The sequence below is a fragment of the Euprymna scolopes genome, chromosome 5 (assembly GCF_053919585.1).
Source record: "Euprymna scolopes isolate OS-2025 chromosome 5, ASM5391958v1, whole genome shotgun sequence".
NCBI lineage: Eukaryota > Metazoa > Mollusca > Cephalopoda > Sepiida > Sepiolidae > Euprymna > Euprymna scolopes.
Window position 1 is genome coordinate 141,016,719 of NC_136486.1, and position 20,279 is coordinate 141,036,997.

The 20,279-nt window shown below is 32.2% G+C and overlaps 1 protein-coding gene across 1 annotated transcript in view; it reads left to right on the top strand.

Moving 5' to 3' along the window:
- LOC145276640 (uncharacterized) overlaps positions 1–20,279 on the top strand; it is a 748,502-nt gene that overhangs the window by 320,463 nt on the left and 407,760 nt on the right. Inside the window, exon 9 of the mRNA XM_080127831.1 lies at positions 2,418–2,498. Within this exon, the coding sequence (XP_079983957.1) occupies positions 2,418–2,498 (81 nt within the window). The remainder of the gene's footprint in view (positions 1–2,417; positions 2,499–20,279) is intronic.

A 20,279-nucleotide genomic window follows, 5' to 3' on the forward strand; every position in this document is an offset into this window, starting at 1 on the left:
AAGCAACGTTGAGCCTTGCTAGTATCAGATGGGTGACATTTGAAAATTCTAGGCGCTAGGCGTTATCTCGGCATTGTTTCCAGTCGTCCTGAACCTCCAATTTCAGTTAGTATTCAAAAATGTCTATTCAGGAGAGGTGTGGCTGGAGATTGTGCAGCTTTGGTTGATGGTCTCGCAATAAAGCTTAAAAACCAATCTGGGACTCTGGCAGGACATCTCCAGTGAGAACGAAAAGACCGTCTAGTAGAATGCGGGCGAGGATCTTGCTGGCGATGCTTACCAGTAATATTCTGCAGAAGTTTTTGTAGTTCTCATGGTCTACTTTTTAAAATTATTACGAACGTTTCATTGTAGAAGGCATGAGGATGGGCTTTGTCCTCCAAATCTTTAATATAAAGACGGTAAGGAGATCCAATGAGATGTTGCGTCCTTAGACTTTTGTATATCTCTTACGTTTAAGGACTTTGTTGAAGTCTTAGATGGATGGGGCTAGTGCCATCCAATGACGGACAAAATGCTGCAACAATCTTCTCAGGAAATTTTCTGGCGTGTTTGCGTGGTTGTTGAGGAGGTTCTCCAAGGGAGACATCCACCTTGCCAGACTAATCTCAAAATTGGTGAAAGTGGTAGCTTCGTCCACGTCCTTAAAACCGCCCGCTGGCGAGCGTGTGGAACTGAAAATGTCTTTGCCTGCCGCATAGAAGCTGCGCAGACTTGGTGACCGTAGTATTGGATTTATACTGCAGTTCTTTACCAACAGATATTCTTAGCTTCCTGGGTGCCTCTTCGCCAGTCAGCTACGTTTAGCTTATGAGTATGTTTATTGGAAGCTGTATCATGGTTGTCCAGATTAAGACGCGTCTCAAGTTTAGCTTTAATAGAAGAGATAATCCCATGATTCATCCAGGAGTTCTGTCAGTTTTAAAGAAAAGGTCGATGGGGTCCTCCGCGTCATGAGTCATGGCGTCTCTTAGGGAGCTCCAGTAGTCCTATAAATTTGTTGTATTTACAGGATGTGCAAAGCGGCATTCGCAGTTTTTTGTTATGATTTTGCATCAACTGTGGGTCGCGGTGAAAATATTTGTGTGGTACGATTACCGGCGTATTCCATGCATGCATATATATATATATATATATATATATATATATATATATATATATATATGTTTTACATGTATTTATATCTGTGTGAATTTCAATTTTTCTTAAATTCGAATGATTAAATAGTTTTCTCGTTATTCTCAACGGAATAACCACATTAGCAAACGTGTTTATTATATAACATTGTACCACAGTTTGCATGTGAATACTATTTACTTTAAATTAAATAATACTTTACTTTTCACAGAAACTAGATTATCAAATTCTACATATTGATTGAAAATATTTTTAAATATGTTCTTACTATAAAGAACAACATTTGACAAAAAACAGTAGTTATTAATGCATCTACTATCTCAATTATGTTTCGGCATATTTTCATACAGTTAAGTAATAATGAATAAAAATGTCACCATAGGAAACTACGTGATATAACTTTATTTACATGCTTCGTTGATTTTAATGAAATGCAATTAGAGATCATTTGGACTACTATTCTCATGCCGGAGTTCTTTTCACGACTTCCTTGTTAATCTCCGAAAGGTATACGCAATTTTTAACCGAAAAATTTATCCAATTGAAAGAGGTAAAATGTTTTGTTCCTTAAGTCTAGTTTTAAACATTTATCGCTGTACTAAATCTACATAAACTCATGTTGAACAGATTTTAATTTACCTTTACTGCGTTAATTCATGTATCAATTTAGAAAGTTGAGGTTTTGTTCTCAATACAGAAGACATTAACTACGAATCAAATAAAAATCGCCCGACATGATTTCCGAGTTTTACAAGCAACACTAAAAATGATCTAATCTTATATACATCGACATGTGAAAATCATATCCAAGCATAAATCCAAGAACTGGAAGATTTCGGGGTTAAATCTAAAATAATTGCTCAAGTAATTTTATTTTATTAATATTTTTAAATCTAATTTCAAAATACTTTTAGAAATAAAAATTTCATTTTAAATAACAGGATTTAAAAAATATAATATTAAGTCTGCTTGATAATTAATTTATTAATAATAAAATATGAGAAAATCAACTATGTTAAATATTGGGGATAATCGTCTACGAATTAAATGCGAACATTGCCTAATTCATATCAAACGTAGTTTCCCTTGGCATGATATGTTTAAATTCATTTCAAACTCAAAATATTAATATCTAATATTTTTTATTATTTTTTTATAATTATCACGATATGTGTCGTCGTGTCCGGCGATTTGATAAGCATGTCGTTACCTGTTTGCCAACCAGACTACTAATGAAACCACTAACAACTTTGTCCTTGCATGCCTACTGATTATTTCAGGTGCTCCAGGACAGAAAGGCGAAAAGGGCAAAGAAGGCGCTCGCGGCCTGATTGGCTTTAAAGGCTTCAAGGGAGATCGAGGTAGTTAGTACGAAATTGTGTTGTATCTTTTTAGTAGTGAGATATTTGTATTGGCGATTAGTCGCGTATAACATTTGTGCGTGTGTGAGAGAGAGAGGGGGCGGGGTTCCCATGTATAAGTCTATATCGCGAAAAATATTAGGAAATAACCAGTTCCTTTACGTAAAGCAACAAAAAAAACAATGTCATGGACGCACATTAGAAGCAGGGATATGTCATGAAATGTCTGCAAAAGCTCATGGAAAATCGTAGTCACTATGTAAAAACATTGATTCTGGTGCACAAAATATTGCTCGTGTTTTGATACAACTCCTAATTAGATAGCTTTGCAACGTTTTTAAAAAAGAAGTTAGAAGCTTTATTTTGGAAAAATCATTGTATGGCTACACCCATACCGGACAGCCATGCATAGCCAGCGTCTATCACTAGCAAAATTGATTTGATAATCATTGTGACTATGTGAGAAAATAAATTTTGCAGCACGATAGCTCATTCGTTTTAATTGTGTTATCTGCAACATAGTAGATCTTTAACCTATTGAGTTAAAATAGTAGACTTTACTCTTGTAACGACGCTCGTATATGTTTTTTTATAAGATAAATATATTCCAGAGTTATCTGCACTTTTCCAACTCTGCCAAATATAATGTGCAATCAGGAAAATACTCTTATTGGATGCTATTCAGTTTTATCGGTACTGTTTTGTTTTGCTCAACCACTTCCTAAGTACTCTACTCGAGTCCTTTTCTGGAGAGGAAAAGCCATATTAAACATGTCTTTTTACTAGGGTGTCAGCTATGATCAAAGGAAAAGGCTCAATGACTGTCAGACTGCGACAACACCTTGGTTGTTAATGGTGAAACTTAGATAGGCTTCGATTCATAAAGTGCACAGCTTAACCAGAACTTATTCGCATTAGATTTGAAAACTACCATATTATAGGTTGCAGGGAAGCAGCTTCGTTGTAATCTGTTTCGATAGAGAACAACATATTGTAAATAGACGAGTAAGATTACTCATTAATTTGGGAGTACTATAGTATATAGGACTGGTATATCAAAAGAGGTTATAATATCAACGAATCAATTTATCTCTTATCAGAATGGAAATAGGAAACAATGTAGAATAAATCTCATTCTTGTCCTTTAGTAAATTAATAATTGATAATTTAAATTGTCAATAGCATTGACCTTTTATTTCTCTCCCCTTCCTATTTTTGCACCGTTTTGATTAATAAAACGGTGTGTACAAGGTTAACGTATATTAACAATCAGTTTATTCTTAGTTTCCCATATGTCCCTTGAGCCAAAGATTTCATTTGTTTATGATTTTATGGCATTAAATGTTCTGTTTATGACTCATTAATAGTGCCCACAAATATTTTCTTGTAATAGACAAACCGAAGCCAGTTTAACTTGTATCTATTGCATATATCATTAAATGCATACATTCTTAACGTAGTTAAGTTTATATATATCAAGTTTATATTTGATAATGTCGCAATTAAAGATACTTGCTAGATAAATTTCGATGCGAAATTTAACGACATTCAATCATTAATTTGTACTAAAGATTATTTTATTAATACTTGTACTAAAGATTATAATTATAGCTTTACTAAGCGAAAATAATGAACGTTTATATATTGATAATATAAATCGGATTGTATTCGCTTTTCTTATTTTTAGCCTCTTCTCTTCTCCATAGTTATCCCTTATCTTATCACTTCATTATTACGTCATTAACATTCCCTCGAGGTATTTCCTTTTGCATTGCATGGCGTATCCAATAGATAACAAGCAAGATAGCAAGCAATTAAAATTTAATTTTTTATACATTTAGCCTTACATAGATGCATAGACTTATGATTTTTAAGTTTTTCATTTTAAATGAATTAATTCTAATGTGCCGCAGAATGCAGAACGACAGACATGGTAAAACTAACAAACACTTTCTGACAGAAACGATATTTTATGAAAAGCAAAATTGAACCACAAATGAGCATAATATTCGAGCGTTTATGAGAATGCAATTGTAAATATTTAATACGATCGACAGACGTTATAAGAGGTATCCAAAAGAAGAGTAGTTGATTCAGTTGGTAGAAATATTTATTGAAATCTTATAAGCGTTATAAACTGATAAATTGACTGAGCGACGGACAGCACGATTTAGAAAAATTCGTGGACGACTTAAAAACAAACAGATAATATTTCTAAAAAAGAAAAAAAAACAGAAGAAAAACGCTAAAACAAGGAGATTGAATGAGCCCAGAATAAATTTCGCTTGAGACTATCGGCATTAGAAAGTAAATGTATGCCTACTTTACGTATAAAATTCAAAGTTCCTTATACATGTGTATGTGTTTAAAAGCTAAAACGGGTAGCAGGGTCTAGTGAGCCAAACCTTGCTCCAGTGGGATTACATTTCTAGACACTAGCCGCCGTCCAAAAAAATGTATAAATGGATATTTTGCCCTTCGGCAATTTTCTTAGATTATTGCAGACGGAAGAACAGTAAATGTGTATTTATAAGTATAAATCTTACGAATGCTCTATAATTCTACATCATATGAGTCACACATCTGCTTACATATACGTGTCAATATATACAAACTATCGTTCTCTGTAGCAGTTGCGATCTATTCGTGTTTATATGAAGCTGTCAATATTATCAAATATCTAATCGACATTGATTTTATAGCATGGAGTAAATTTCTGTACAACGCGTGTGTTTGTGTGTGTATTAGCGTGGAGAAGAGATATTGTCCAGGATTTATTGCTGATTACCGAATATTTCATACTTTCATATTTTTATGGTTATTGAAATCGCTAAAATTGTCAATGTTTGATCGAATCCATTGATTGTCTGCTCTAATTGGGGACTCAGCTCTTGCACCAGGAGGAAACCTCACATGCCCCGCCCGAAATTATTAGTTGCCGTTTACATGGCACTATAGAGAAACTCCTGTTGATTTTATATAATCATTGTATATATGATTTGAAAGAAAGTTATAAATGAAAAGTCAAGTATCATGTTACCCTTGTGCTTTAAACAGAAGCATCCTGTTCGAACGCGAAACTGTCATATTAAAGAACACACTGTTGATTTATATGCCTGTTTTTACTGCCTGTGCGGTGATAATGGCTCGAATTTCAGTTTATAATAAAAAAAGTCAGGTATCATAGTGCAATTGTGCTTTTAACAGGAGCATTCATTTCGAACGCGGCCCTCCCATATAATAGCACCTACTGTTGACTTTATATGTTGGGTCTTTCGGCGTGTGTGGCAATAAAACTTCTCAAATGCACTTGTGATGTTAAGTTTTGGAAGGTCGTAAGTTTAGTCAAAATCGTCTGTCCCTTTCATCGGATTGCAAGTGGAATATCTTAGATAAGATATTCTACTAACTCGACCACGCACAACATGAATCGAACTCAAACACACAGAATGGTCCTTTTATTTAATATTATATATATATATATATATATATATATATATATATATATATATATATATATATATATATATATATATATATATAGGGATAGTGGGGAATTGAAAGTAGAGTAAAATTTATGAAAATTCATATCCCTACCATGAGGAGACTAATATTTCATTTGTTTTACAAGAGAAACATCGTCAGACTAAACAACGGTTATCTGTTACGACAAAAAGTCAATTTAAAGAGAGACGCTGGAATTGGAGACCGATTGATGGAGAAAAATCCGTAGAATATAAGGATATTGATTTTTAAGGAAAAATAACAGTTTATTGAGCGTGATAATGATAAACAGTATATTACACATCTGTTCCAACAATCAAGTGAGCGGAGTTATGAAAGACATCAATTTTAGATAAAAACTGGCAATCCTAACCTTTCGGCTATCATTTAAAACTTGCTAAAAGTAAGAAAAGTTTTAATGTAAACACTGTCACTTGTTTAAGAACTGTGTTTTTACGGAAAGGCATAAATTTATAATAGTTTGTGTTTTATTTAACAGAACTCAACCCAAGAAGTATATATATATATATATATATATATATATATATATATATATATATATATATATATATATATATATATATATATATATATACATACTAGCAAAAGTGCCCGTCGTTGACTGGGTTAAAAAAACAGCCTACAGAAAATGGACTCTGATTTATGAAAGTATGATAGGTTATGAAAAGAAAGGGTTGTAAAGATATAGCTTCGAATTTGGGGGTATCAAAACCAAAGCAAAATATGATGAAAGTAAAAATAAAATAGATAAACTCCATAATTTATTATACCATACCTCTTCACACTGAAACACGTGTCACAATATTATGTGGATGTATATTAAAAAAACCTTGTTAAACTTTGTGACATATGTCCATTCTATGGAGGTCAGACGCGAACGAACACCCCATAATTTTATTATACCATATTTCATCAAACTGAAACATAATTATCAAAGTATACTTACGCAGATAGATATGAAAAGTCTTTATTAAAGTTTGTGCCTATTTCCATTCGATTGAGATCAGGCGCGAACGCAGACCTCATAATTTTATTATACCATCCCTACTTAAGTTAAAACATACCTATCAAAGTATTATGTACATCTATATCAAAAACACTTGTAAACGTTTTTTTTTTAATTTTTTATTTCCATATTTTGTTGACCAGGCGCGAACGCAGACCCCATAATTTTAATTAACCACCGTTCTGCCAGATCAAACATACCCATTCCTGTGTCTCGATACATTTTCTATCATTATATGTAATCAGTTTTTTTTTTAAATAGTCAACCATATAGAGTCTATTCGTGACCAGACACACACACAGCTTTATATTATATATATATATATATATATATATATATACAGAGAGAAAGAGAGCGAGAGAGCGAGAGAGAGTTGCTGACAACTTTTTTGCTCGATCATAATCGTCCAATGTGAATAGATAAACACACATATATACATATATACACACAAAATAGTTAGACCAGTGTACTGGCGTTTCCAGGTTGAAGTACGACACAAAGATATATAAGATTCAGCAAGCGCTCTCCTAGAAAACAAATTAAACCACTGTTGGTAGTGGGGTGTTTGTCGAACCTTAAAATACTAGCCCTGGTGGCCATGGCCAAAATTAAATAATCTGGCTTCCACACTCGGACATTGTCTGGCAGTATCAGCTAGCGAAAGCCACTGGCTGTCATTGTCAACACATGTGATTTGTGGTGATTACTTGCGGATATTGGCGTTTACTGGTGGGTTCTGACTGCCTTTGAAACCAGGAGTCACTAGTGGCCATGATTGGAGTTGGCATTAATTGGACTGCCGGGGCTTAACCCATGTCTTCCACCATCAGGGATTTATGGGCACTGCAATCCACTGAATGCTTGTGGCAGATACCGACGGTCATTGGTTGTTAGTGCTGTTTTGATGCGGTCACTTGATTTTACTTGTGGATATATATTTCACGACTGCGATGACTCCATTCAAGCTTAATAGACAACAGACATCCCTATAAAGGTAACGAGTAATTGTGAGGAAAGCGTTGCGTAATCTTCTGGACTTCTGGTTCGTTGACTGTCATGGCTCTTGTGAGCTGCGACGTTGTTTAGCTGTGGAATTTTTTATATACAATCTCTCACATTCTGAAAAATCATATATATATATATATATATATATATATATATATATATATATATATATATATATATATATATATATATATATAAGCTGGTAAAAGTAGCGAGTAAGGAGTAAATATTCAACTTAAAAATTGCTAAGGATTAAAAGTTAAAAACTTGGAACTTGGCAGGTGAAACTCGACTTATAGCGTTCTACTACGCATGAACAATTGCACATTTATACGTTACAGTCGTTAAAATAACTATTTTCTATGTCTGACGATAGCTCAAACATTAAGGATAAATGATAGGGCGCTAAATGCTTTCGTTTGGATTCTAGATAATAGCATCCAAGTCAATTTTTTTTTTAATTTTTAAATCCCTTCAATATTTAAAGAACAATAAAATAAAGAATTGGCTCATTATTATATTAAATAGGCACAAATGAAAATATATTTAAGCATATTTGACGACGGGGAAATGATGGGCGCTTTGCTAGTATTTTATATTATAAACATATTCAAAGACATCTTTAAAAGTGTAAAAACCCAAAGGATGTCGTTTCAAAGAGTGTTTAATGACGCAATTCTCAGATCTCTATAATAAATATGTATAGTCAAGTATAATCAAATCAATTAGAATAATGTATTAAGCAGGTTTTCTTATATTCGGTGCTAAACTGTCCGTTTGAAGTTTTCTTCAAAAAAAGAGAAATGTGTTTTACATGGTATATACACTGCATTAAACGAATGCAATAAGCTTGAATGGCAATAAAATTATATTGCAAGTATGAACACAAATTTAGATAGCAAAGCAAAAAGAATGAAAGTATTCATCCTGGCACATATTGTGAGTGTGAGGCTTGTATTAACTTCTCAATCGGCGGCAAAGAAACGTTTCAACAGAAATTTTAAACACATGTACAAGAAACAAAACAATGTGCTTTAAGAAATGTATATACAATAACAAAATCCAGAAATCAGTAGCGAAATATTGAGTAAATAGCATATATACATGGAATACATAAAATGGCTCACTGATTTTACTGCGGGAAGATAATAAGGCTTTTAATTCACATTGTGTATGCGACAGTGCGAAAAACTTTATATATGAAAAAGTATGTGTTAAGGGACACTTCTCAACCTTGATACTCAACAGATTTTTGATGTACAGACTTGAAATTTGGTACATAGAATACTAAGACATCGTAAACTTTTTAATTGGGTTTCATTCGGAAACAAATCCCCCCAAAGTGCGCTCATGATTCATATTTTTAAATGAATTAAACTTTTCTTTCAATATCCGGCAACGCAGGATAAATTCAGTATATATATATATATATATATATATATATATATATATATATATATATATATATATATATATATATATATAACTGCGTCAATCGCTTTATTAAAGATTAGTAAAATATCAATATTTCACTAAATATGTTACCAAAAAAAATTGTATATCAAATGACTGCTTTAAGGTTAGTTATTTCCCAAAATTTTATTGAAATTCATGCGATATTCACAAAGTTATGACAATTTATTCTTTATCAAAGAATTCCCACCGTCCATCGCTTTATTGCAGATCCCTTAAAATGTTGTATTAGGGCAAAAATGCAATGTCTAATCATGAAAACTTTACTGTGTATTATATGTTCTGTTAAAGAATAATAGACAAAAAACACATCCAAGGTGCTAATCCTAAACTAAATGAATTATTTATTGCCATATTCACTATTTTTTAATAATTTTAAACAACCTTTTGTTCACCGAACAAGTCAAATGTTTGATCTGAAATAGAGTTATATTCCGGCGTCATCAACTACTTTCCTTCACAGGACATCGTTTGAAGTAAATTTCTCTCCTTCCTCATAAAAACCTCTTTTTAATACTTACCAGAGATGTTAAATGGGGTTAAGATCCGGAGTACACTGTGGCCAGCTCATGAGGGTTTCTCTAAAAAAGCCATAGATTCAAGGAAGGCTGCGGTCGCCCTAGCAGAATGGGATGGTGCATTGCCATGCATAAAAATCATCTGAAATCGACATGACAATGGTAGGTCATCTAGCCAACGTGAAAAATGGTTATCCAAAAATGCAGTGTACGCATTGCTGGTAAGTTTTATACCCTCTGGAAATCGGAATGGTCCAACCAACATCCCCAATGATTCCCACCCGAAGCATGATGCCTTCACCTCCTTGTTGGCGATGAACTCTGTAAGAGGTTGGAGTTCCGTTAGCGTTCCAAACTTTGGCTCATCAATCCGGACCGTCAAGAGTAGCACGGGTATCGTCTGTAAACAGGACGTGTTGGAAATCCATTTTCATGTAATTCTTTTCCCAAGCGATTTCTTTTTCCCTGTGTTATTTGCTCAATGGAGGCCTTGGAATTGTTTTGATGTTCCTTGCCATCTAATTCAACACATTGCTGCCTGGATATTGGAGCAATTCTAGCTCTTGCAAAAATGGAAACACTGGTGCTGTTTGGGTTTTGGTTGACTTCCCTACAAATTTTCCGAATATCACGATATGAAACGTTTTTCCTAGTGGCCTTATCCTTTCAGGATTTGGTGTTGGTGTTTCCAGCTCCATAGCTAAATCTTTGATGAACAATCCTTCTGCGAGTCCAGCAAAAATTATTTTCCTTTTTGATAACCGTTAATCGTCCCTTGGTTTGCATTTTAAAAGACCTATAATAAAGCGATGGACAGTACAAATTACTTGATAATAAATCAAATGTCATAAATTTGTGAATATCGCATGGATTTGAATAAAAATTTGGGATGTAACTAATCCTGAGACAATGATTTGATGATACAATTTTCAATTTTTTGTGATGTATATTCACTGAAGTATTGATATTTTACTAATCTGCAATAAAGCGATCGACGCAGTTTATATATTTCCCTCAAAATCTGTGGTCTTGATGGAGGGGAGACTAACACGTGTGATGGTTTCTATGATTTGAAACAATAGCAATGGAAAGACTTGGTTCCAAATATTTCTTATATGTTATATCTCCCCTATTTTGAAACAAGGTGAGAATATGAATATTTTCAGTATCAAACGATCCTTATACACTGAAATTTACCTTATGATAAAAACCAAGTGGGGGAGATATTACATATAAGAAATATTAAGAATCAAGTCTAATCTTCATAATATCTCCATTTGAAACGATAGCATCAAGTTTTCGTCTCCCCTCGAACAAGATCAGAGGTTTTGAGGATATATTACATATTTTACAATTCATATGCGAAACTAGGAACACAAATGACTATGATAGAAACATTTTACGGGTGTAAAAAGGTGCAAAAATGGGTTCTAGATGAGCCCCTTCATGTGCCACCTTATGAGCAAACGTTACACATCCCACTACACAATCCAGGCCATTACCTTTTACACGAGCTTTCATTTGTTAAATTCTGATTAATATTCATTGATATTTGGAATTATACAATTGACTAAAATATATATATATATATAATTATAAAACTCAAATGACCTTGTAACGATGTATGCAACCCACTTTCCGGTTTACGACACCAAGTTGCGCCTGCGCGCATGATCTGCGCACTGAAATGTTAACGTTATTATTTCGAAATTATTATTTAACATGGGAAGAGTGGGGTTTAAAATAAACAAAAGCAAAAGAACAATTGGGACGCTGTAATATTAACGTTATTATTTCGAAATTATTTAACAGGGGAAGAGTTGTGTTTAAAATAACTTAAACGTAATACAGAAATGAACAATGCAAAAAAGCATATATATGAACATTTTAATTTAACTATAATAAGTATTATAGCATATGTTTAGTGCACATTTACCTATAAGTATGGCCAACCAATTACAATTAGTTAACTGTGATTTTTTTTCAAAATTAATCAATTATAATAGACAAAACGACTCATAGAAAGCTATCTATATTCTTTTTTCATTTTAATATCCTTTCATAGAAAAGTTTCTGTTATGTCAAAAAAAAACTATTTTCCTACGTCACAAGTGTCACGCTCATACATGAATTCCATAGCTAATATAACATACTGACCCAAAGGTCACGGGAAGTAAAATCTAGTACACACACACACACATATATATATATAATCTCACAATGGTAGCCAGATTGAATATGGAAATTACCGTATCCTTGGTTTTATGAAACGAAACTGCATGCAAATTGTCAGGGTTTTTTTTAATAATATAATACTGTTCTATCGTAAAATTTTTTGACAATTGGTAAAATAAACTATTTTTCAAACCAATAAAGTATGCTCAAATTTTCCTACATGTGTATATATAAGGTCCCTCGGGTCACTTTCAGTTTTTTTCTGCTTTGGTTGTCTTTCCTGTGGTTTTGTCCAAGCCACTAATCTATATAATTATAAAACCCAAATGACCTTATAACGAGTGTTTCTTTCCGGTTTACGACATCCGATTGTGCATGCCCGCATAAACATTAATGTTTAGGCAATTGGACAGAGTTATCCCCCTTACACTAGTAATAACCATGGAACTAATGCGGCCCTTTATAACTAGAGGGCGTGATTAAAATCTTTTTTTTCTTCTTCCAATTTTTTAAAAGTCGTTTGCTTACATTATTATTGCCGATTTTCCAGTAGCAGATTAACCTTACCATAGCTTGCCATACTCCTGTATTTTATCTGCCTACGCAAACCAGAAATCCCTATCGGTAAATGCACAGGTTCCTATTACATTAAATAGTGTTTTTGTTGTGTTTTAACCACCAAATACTTTAATCTATTCGGTCATATTTTTTACACATACAAAATCCATTTTTTTAACAAATTTAATATTTTACATTCTTCATAAGTTGTTAAACAAGGCTGTACAAAGTCGTCGGCGTTCGATTCGGAGGAAAATTATGTTTAATATTCGATTTTTGAGCGATTATCTGGAAAAATAGGTAATTTTACACGATTATAAAATATTTTTTTCCAAGTTTGAGTAAACCGTCGGATGCCATTAATCCGCAAATATGTTTCTATATAATTAGAAAAAGAAATTACAACATTATACAATAAATGTTTCGGTTTTTAAATATATTTGTGTTCGGAAAAACAACCTTGTATGTTACTTATTTGCTGCGGTATTTGATCAAGAAGAAATTGGAGTTATCTCTCCACCATATACCACTGCCGCCGTCCGTATACTGCAGAATTGCCGAAAATAAAAAAATAATAAAAACAAAACATTTTAAGTTAAATAAAAGATATCATGTTTTCTCACTTACCTATTAAAAGTAACACGTGATTAAAACAAAACGTTTTCGATAAAATCGTTCGATCTGTTAGTGTTTCTAAATAATATGCTTTTGTTCTAAAAAAATGTCGAGCGTTTCGTCTATGTGGTAGAAATGAACAAATCGCAAAACGGTGTAAACATGATTTTGTTCCTTATATTAAAAATTTAAACATTTTTTTTTTTGTCGAGACTACTATTTTCAAAAAGGAAAACAAAAACTATTTTTACTTACAAAACATACATCATTTAAAGAACAAAATATGTTAATGCAAAACTAACTTTTGTCTGTAATAAAAATAAAAATAATGACCAATTGGTGCTATGGTCCTGACATTATAGCCGCATTTTAGTATTGTGAAAGTCTAGCTCTGCTAGAAAACTGCGACCGCTGTCAAAAAAAAATATTCGTTTACGTCACAAGTGTCAAGCTCATACACGAATTCCATAGCTAATATAACATACTGACCGAACGGGTCACGGATAGTCTAATATATATATATATATATATATATATATATATATATATATATATATATATATATATATATATATATACACTATTTGTAGCCCGTTAAAACCTGGTTTGAATAAATGCCATTAATTATAATGTTTTATGCCAGATTATTAGTTGAATACGCTGAAATGTGCTCTTTTGCATTTAATACTTCTATCAAATAATCTTAACCATACAACGAACGGATAGCTCCACACGTAGTTTACTTTAACATGTCAAACCAAAGTTCATTACAAAAGTTTGATCAGATCAACCGACTAGATTTCTAGAAAAAAGTAGAAAATATATGGTATAACTATATATCGGACATATACCTTAATACATCGTTCGCTGCTCATTACAACAAAATTCCATATAATATTTCAGCTGGCTCTGTCCAGAATTTTCCGAGAAAAAGTGAAACATATAGGCAGTCTAAGCGAAATATATTATAAATATAACATTTTGTGAATATAAGAAATAATATGAGTACATGGTGTCCCAATAAAATGTATGCACTTTTTAAATAAACATAACTTCAACATCTATTATAAATAATGTTTGTGTGTGAATAATGGGCTAAAGCAAGACTAAACTATGTGCAAAACTCCTTAATTGCTATTGGAAGACCAAGAACATATGTGAAGTGCAGAGACGTTTTAGATGCACCAACAGGACTCAATTATTTGTTTGTGAAATAAGTTTTAGTAAGAAGGAACAATAAAAAGAACAGTTAACGGCTGCCCATAAGAACCACTCTGGAAGACCACAATCATTAATAAGTCCCTCAAAAGCAAGAGGAGTCATTGAGAGCCTTTACCAATCGACTAAAAATCTGTTCGGCAAGCAGCTCGCAAAAGAGGAGTTCAAAAAGTCAATGGATTCAATTAGGGGGCGTTCTTTGCTGTGTATCGACCACAATGGCAACCAAATTGAATACTTTCAAACATTGATTAGTTTTTTTTTTAATTTGTTCACTGTATTTTGATGTATAAAACTTTGCTTTATTATAATGAATATCGGTTTTATAATTATTTAAAGTGTGTATGCATTTTATTGGGCCAGCCTGTAGATATAGTAAATAATGTGTCGAGTTCAATATATTTTTCAACAGTGTTCAAATCATGCGTAGTGCTATATAGTAAGCCAGGAAAATATGTTTATGGCAATTAAGCTATATAGGGACTTTGAGTTTCATTTTCGTAATAAATCTTCTGGCCAAAACCACATTTTAATTTAATAATTCCCTACGGAGATGAAACTCTGAAATCTTAAAACCTAGTGGCCATAAATATATTATCATAGTTTACTTAATTTACATAATAAAATTTAAAAAATTATTACTCAAGGTATCATCCACTGAGATTTATTTTGACTCGGGAACACTTGAACATGCAAATTAAATTATGAATAAATTTAATAGATTAAAACCCATTCTTGCGTAGACATAGCTCAGAATTAACGGGTGAGGAAACGATACATATTCATTATCCGTGTGGTCTTTCTGTTTTTATTATATATCATATCCAGACAACGACGAGTTTAAGGTAAAGGTCAAAACGACCCCAATAATAGAATTGAAAGTGTATTATGCGCTAAGAGAATTAATACAATGTTTATTTTAACAATTTTCAGATGGTTGAAAGACGTTTTTCTGATGAAATGTCCAACGCTGATTTCACTTATTAGCGGGTTTCATCTATGAAAGTCGGTGCATTTGCATTTAAGCATTGAGAGACTTTGTCCCTGTAACACAGCCTTTCAGTCAGGCTGGACAACCCCAATTTATTTTATCACAAGTAAGCGTTTTATCCATTACACTATCAACAAAACTTCATTGAAATTAGTGCCTAAGAAATGTTTGTATAAAATATAGTTATTAGCTAAGAGTGGTGCATATTGTATAGATAGTTCGCATTGTCATTACTATGTATGTAATACCTAAATCAAGGACCATTTCATATGAAAACAAAACTTTTTCAAATAATATGCCATGTTTTCCTACTCGTTCAGAACTTATAATAACTTGGATGCTACTCAAGTATGACGTTAATGAAATTACAAATTCGTACATCTTTGTTTGGTTTTAGGTTCCCATAGAAATAATGATTATTTAATGTGGTTGTAGCGCTAACCGTGAACATTTTACAGGTGGGTCACTCTACATTGGGACTCAGTGGTTCACCTACAGTGAATATGGGGGTTTATTCGAAATGAGCAGCTAAGCTTATTCTCTAAGGAAGTGCAAACAAGTCAGGAGATGATTCTCTCCTAGATTGCGAAGTCAAATTTTATCTTGTCAAAGCTAGAAAGTTAATTCCTGAAGCTCCATCACTGATTTAATACTCTCTCTCTCCCTCTCTCTCTCATATATATAATTTCATAAAGGGATTGAGTGTTTGCAAAATTCACGATACACTTTATAAAAATTTAAACATTCAAATCTTTTAGACTGTTATTTTTTTTTAATGTACCTATATTAACTTGGACAAAATTAATCTATAAAAATGTTTAAACAGGGTATATTCTTACAGAATACTATAATTAGAAAATAATATATATATCTAATAATTAACAAAAACGTGAATTTTATTTTCATTTTATTATTCCCATATACCTACATTTACAAATAATAGAAAAGTTCATTAATTTATTTATTTGCGGACTAATATCCACATCTTTTAATTGTTGTTTCACAACGTTTCGGCCAACTATTCCTCTGACCTTCGCAGGTGTTACACCTCAACGTGATAAGAATCACGAGTCTCTTAACTGCATCCTCAATAATTATTGACTTCCATAGTTGTTGTCTCACTTCGTTTTGGCCAACTAAGCATCTGCTCGATTTGGGTAGGATTCAAACCGTTATATACAGACAATGCGCAACTGACGAAGGCCAGGGAAATAGTTGACCGAAATGTTATTAAACAGAAACCACAGGATTTGGATAATAGCCCGCAAATAAATAGATAAATGTATAAATGACTCATCCCAAAAATTCCAATAATAAAAATAATAGAAATGTGTTTGGAAATGTTAAATATATATATATATATATATATATATATATATATATATATATATTGTTAGCATTGCATTGTAACATAATATATATTATTTACAAAGTATTATACTTATAAGGAAGTTTCATTTGTATATGAAAGTATTTTTTTAATCTTAATTTCTTTTAGAATAACTGATATTCTGGAATATGTTAAAACCTGTTAAGCGTTTGCTTTTTGGATTTTCCTTTAATCTTATTTGATCTCCGTCCACATTTTGCCAACTTCACAATCATTACATGTGCTATCAAATCTAGGATTTTATACCATAATCAAATTAAAAATAAAATTATGTGATTGTTTATAACATCACAATATTGATGATGCCAACATAAAATTGTGAGGTCATATAAAATACATCGACTACACTGAATCAGTGGATACTGCCGACCGCCAATAAAGGGGAAAAATTCTGGAAGTGTCTACCGCACTGATTATACGTGATTGGCTTTGGTACTTTCAGTTATTAAATTGTTGTATGCTTTTGAAGAGCATATGTATATGTGTAGTAGGAGATGATCTATTAAAAATAATATTTCGTCATGTATATATACCGATTATCACATTCATTTATTATAAGTGTATGTAAATCTGCCTCTATATCTCCGCATATTTATCTAATACTTTTTACATCTATTAGATCCCATGACCCTCGATCAGTATTTGCTATATATAGGGTGACCAAAAAAACAAAAAACAAAAGCTAAATGGAGGCCATCTAGAACATATGCTGTAGAACGTAGAAAATGACCAAAGTTTCATTTCATTTGGACAAAACACTAAGAAACGGGGCCTAATTAGAGTCTGGGCCCGTTTTTTTGGGGGGGGTACCTTGTATATCAGTATTTTCAATAATGGTGTTTTTGTTTTTGTTTTTTTTGTTTTTTGCACTGTTTTCCTGGATATACCTATTCGTAAATGGGTTGAACGCGGATGATATTAAATAGACGTTTAATTTCATTAAATTTTAAAACTAATACACCTACACTTTTTATCCGGACAACTACCTTTCAATATTTTCTTGTCTTTCACCCGTCTTAAAGTTTTGCGTCATTTGTATCTTTCTACTTTTTATGATTCTCCCTCTGGTTTATTAGATCTGTTTTGGGTGGCGTCATCTATTGTAATATATATATATATATATATATATATATATATATATATATATATATATATATATATATATATGTATGTATATATATATTGTCTTTACATAAGCAGTAGTTTGCTGCTACACAGTCAAACTAGTGCTTATGTAAAGACAAATGCAACCTGCTCTACTTCTGTATTGTATGACACTCGTTATATTTCACTGGTTACCCTACCTTTGGAAAATAGCAACCTCAAATTTATATATATATATATATATATATATATATATATATATATATATATATACACAGTTAGGTTCGAATCTTCTGACAGGAATTATGCTGCACTGATGATTGCGTAAGCATAAAACACGTGTATGTAGGTATAAAATAATACATATTTAATTATGTATATATATATATATATATATATATATATATATATGTGTGTGTGTCTGCGTGCATGTGCATAATTTCTTTCGATAAGGAATTTTCTAAGTATACTAGGAAACTTAACTCCTATACGAACCCTCTTGAAAAATATCAATTGATCGTTTACTCTTTCTCTGTTCTGTTTGCAATGTTATCATTTTAGCTCATCGGGTGATCTGTGCAATTATGACATAAGGATGATCTACATCTTTGCTAGTGTAGTATACGTTGGCCGAGTAGATGTTGCGTATTCGTTTTACCATCTAATCTAGCTTTATGAATGTTATCGCTGTTATGTGATTCATGGTACACGGTAATCCTGATGACATTATGGAAACATCATTCTTTATAGTGCGAACATGTGTACACAAGAAACAATGATGATAAACAAAGAAATCGTGCCATGTAGACAAAATGTCGTGAAAGTTATCTTCTCTTTTTCTAATTTGGCTCACAAGCTTGTCAGGCTCATTACTATGCACAGTTATCGCTTATTCTAAATAATAAATCGTAAAGACAATTTATCTTGTGGTGATAATTAGTTTAGATGTAAACCTTCTGCAATTGCACTAGTGTATTATTTTAACGTTTATTAACTCCCTGTGAGGTTCTCAGCTTCCTGTGAAATTCTATTTTCTCCAGTTTTTGTCATTTGGTTATTGTCACCTTAAGATATTTCAATAAACTCATTGGCTAGTGGTACTTACAGATCATTATAAATTGTCGAGTAATTTATATACAAAATACTTTTTTTATTAAAAATAAAAAGGTAAGAAGTATTTGTTATAATTAACAAGTTTAGCTTGAATAAAAAATGTTGCTTACATACAGTTCTTAGAAATAGTCAGTATTCCTATTAGGCATGATCTTTACAAAGACTTGTATTTTCCGAACGAATATGCTGGCTCAGGATATATCTACTACAATATATATGATATAGATCTTATTTCGCAAAGGTAAAACTTCTGATATCAATTACTAAGCGAAATTGCATATATATATATATATATATATATATATATATATATATATATATATATATATATATATATATACATACATGCTATATGTATATAATACACACACGTGTGTGGTATTTCTGTACACTCTGCATAGATCTGCAAGCACGAAATGCAAATTTTATAGCAACTCCTCATGAATTTACGAAGTGGAATTTATATTCCCCATCTGCACGCTTTGGTTTTATATCACAGCTATCGTTTCGCCAACATAACGACCTATGTTAGCAGTGAAAGAATTATCTGTGATTTTATATTTGTAAGAATGACGAAGAAAGATAAATGTGTAAGTGTGACAGTTCCCCGTGACTGATTCAAATACATTATTTTCTTTAAGATAGAGACTGGTTAAATTGCACAGGAAAGCGAAATATACATGATTAAGAGCGCAATTTGTGTTTTGTATATATTAAAAACAAACAATTCCGAAATAGATGGGCACTGGAGCAATATTATTGTGTGAAAACTGAGAAGTAAAGAAAAAGGGGTAAACAACTTATGGGCAATTAAAATGGATGCGACAGAGTGTAATAATATGAGCTAGGCGTATCGGGTTAAATTTCTCTCAGAACGTCTGCATTGTTTTCACTTATACTCCTGAAATTCGATAAATTCTACCCAGCTTTAGATTAAATACTAGACACTTAAACTTTGGTTATCTAACTAGTCTAGGAAATAAAATCTAGGAACAAAAATTTTTACAAGTTCCTTGTCGTTTTGGACTTCTTCCCAAATGACTAATGCAATACCGATTGAGTAAAAGTGCGAAATGTAATTTGGCTACTC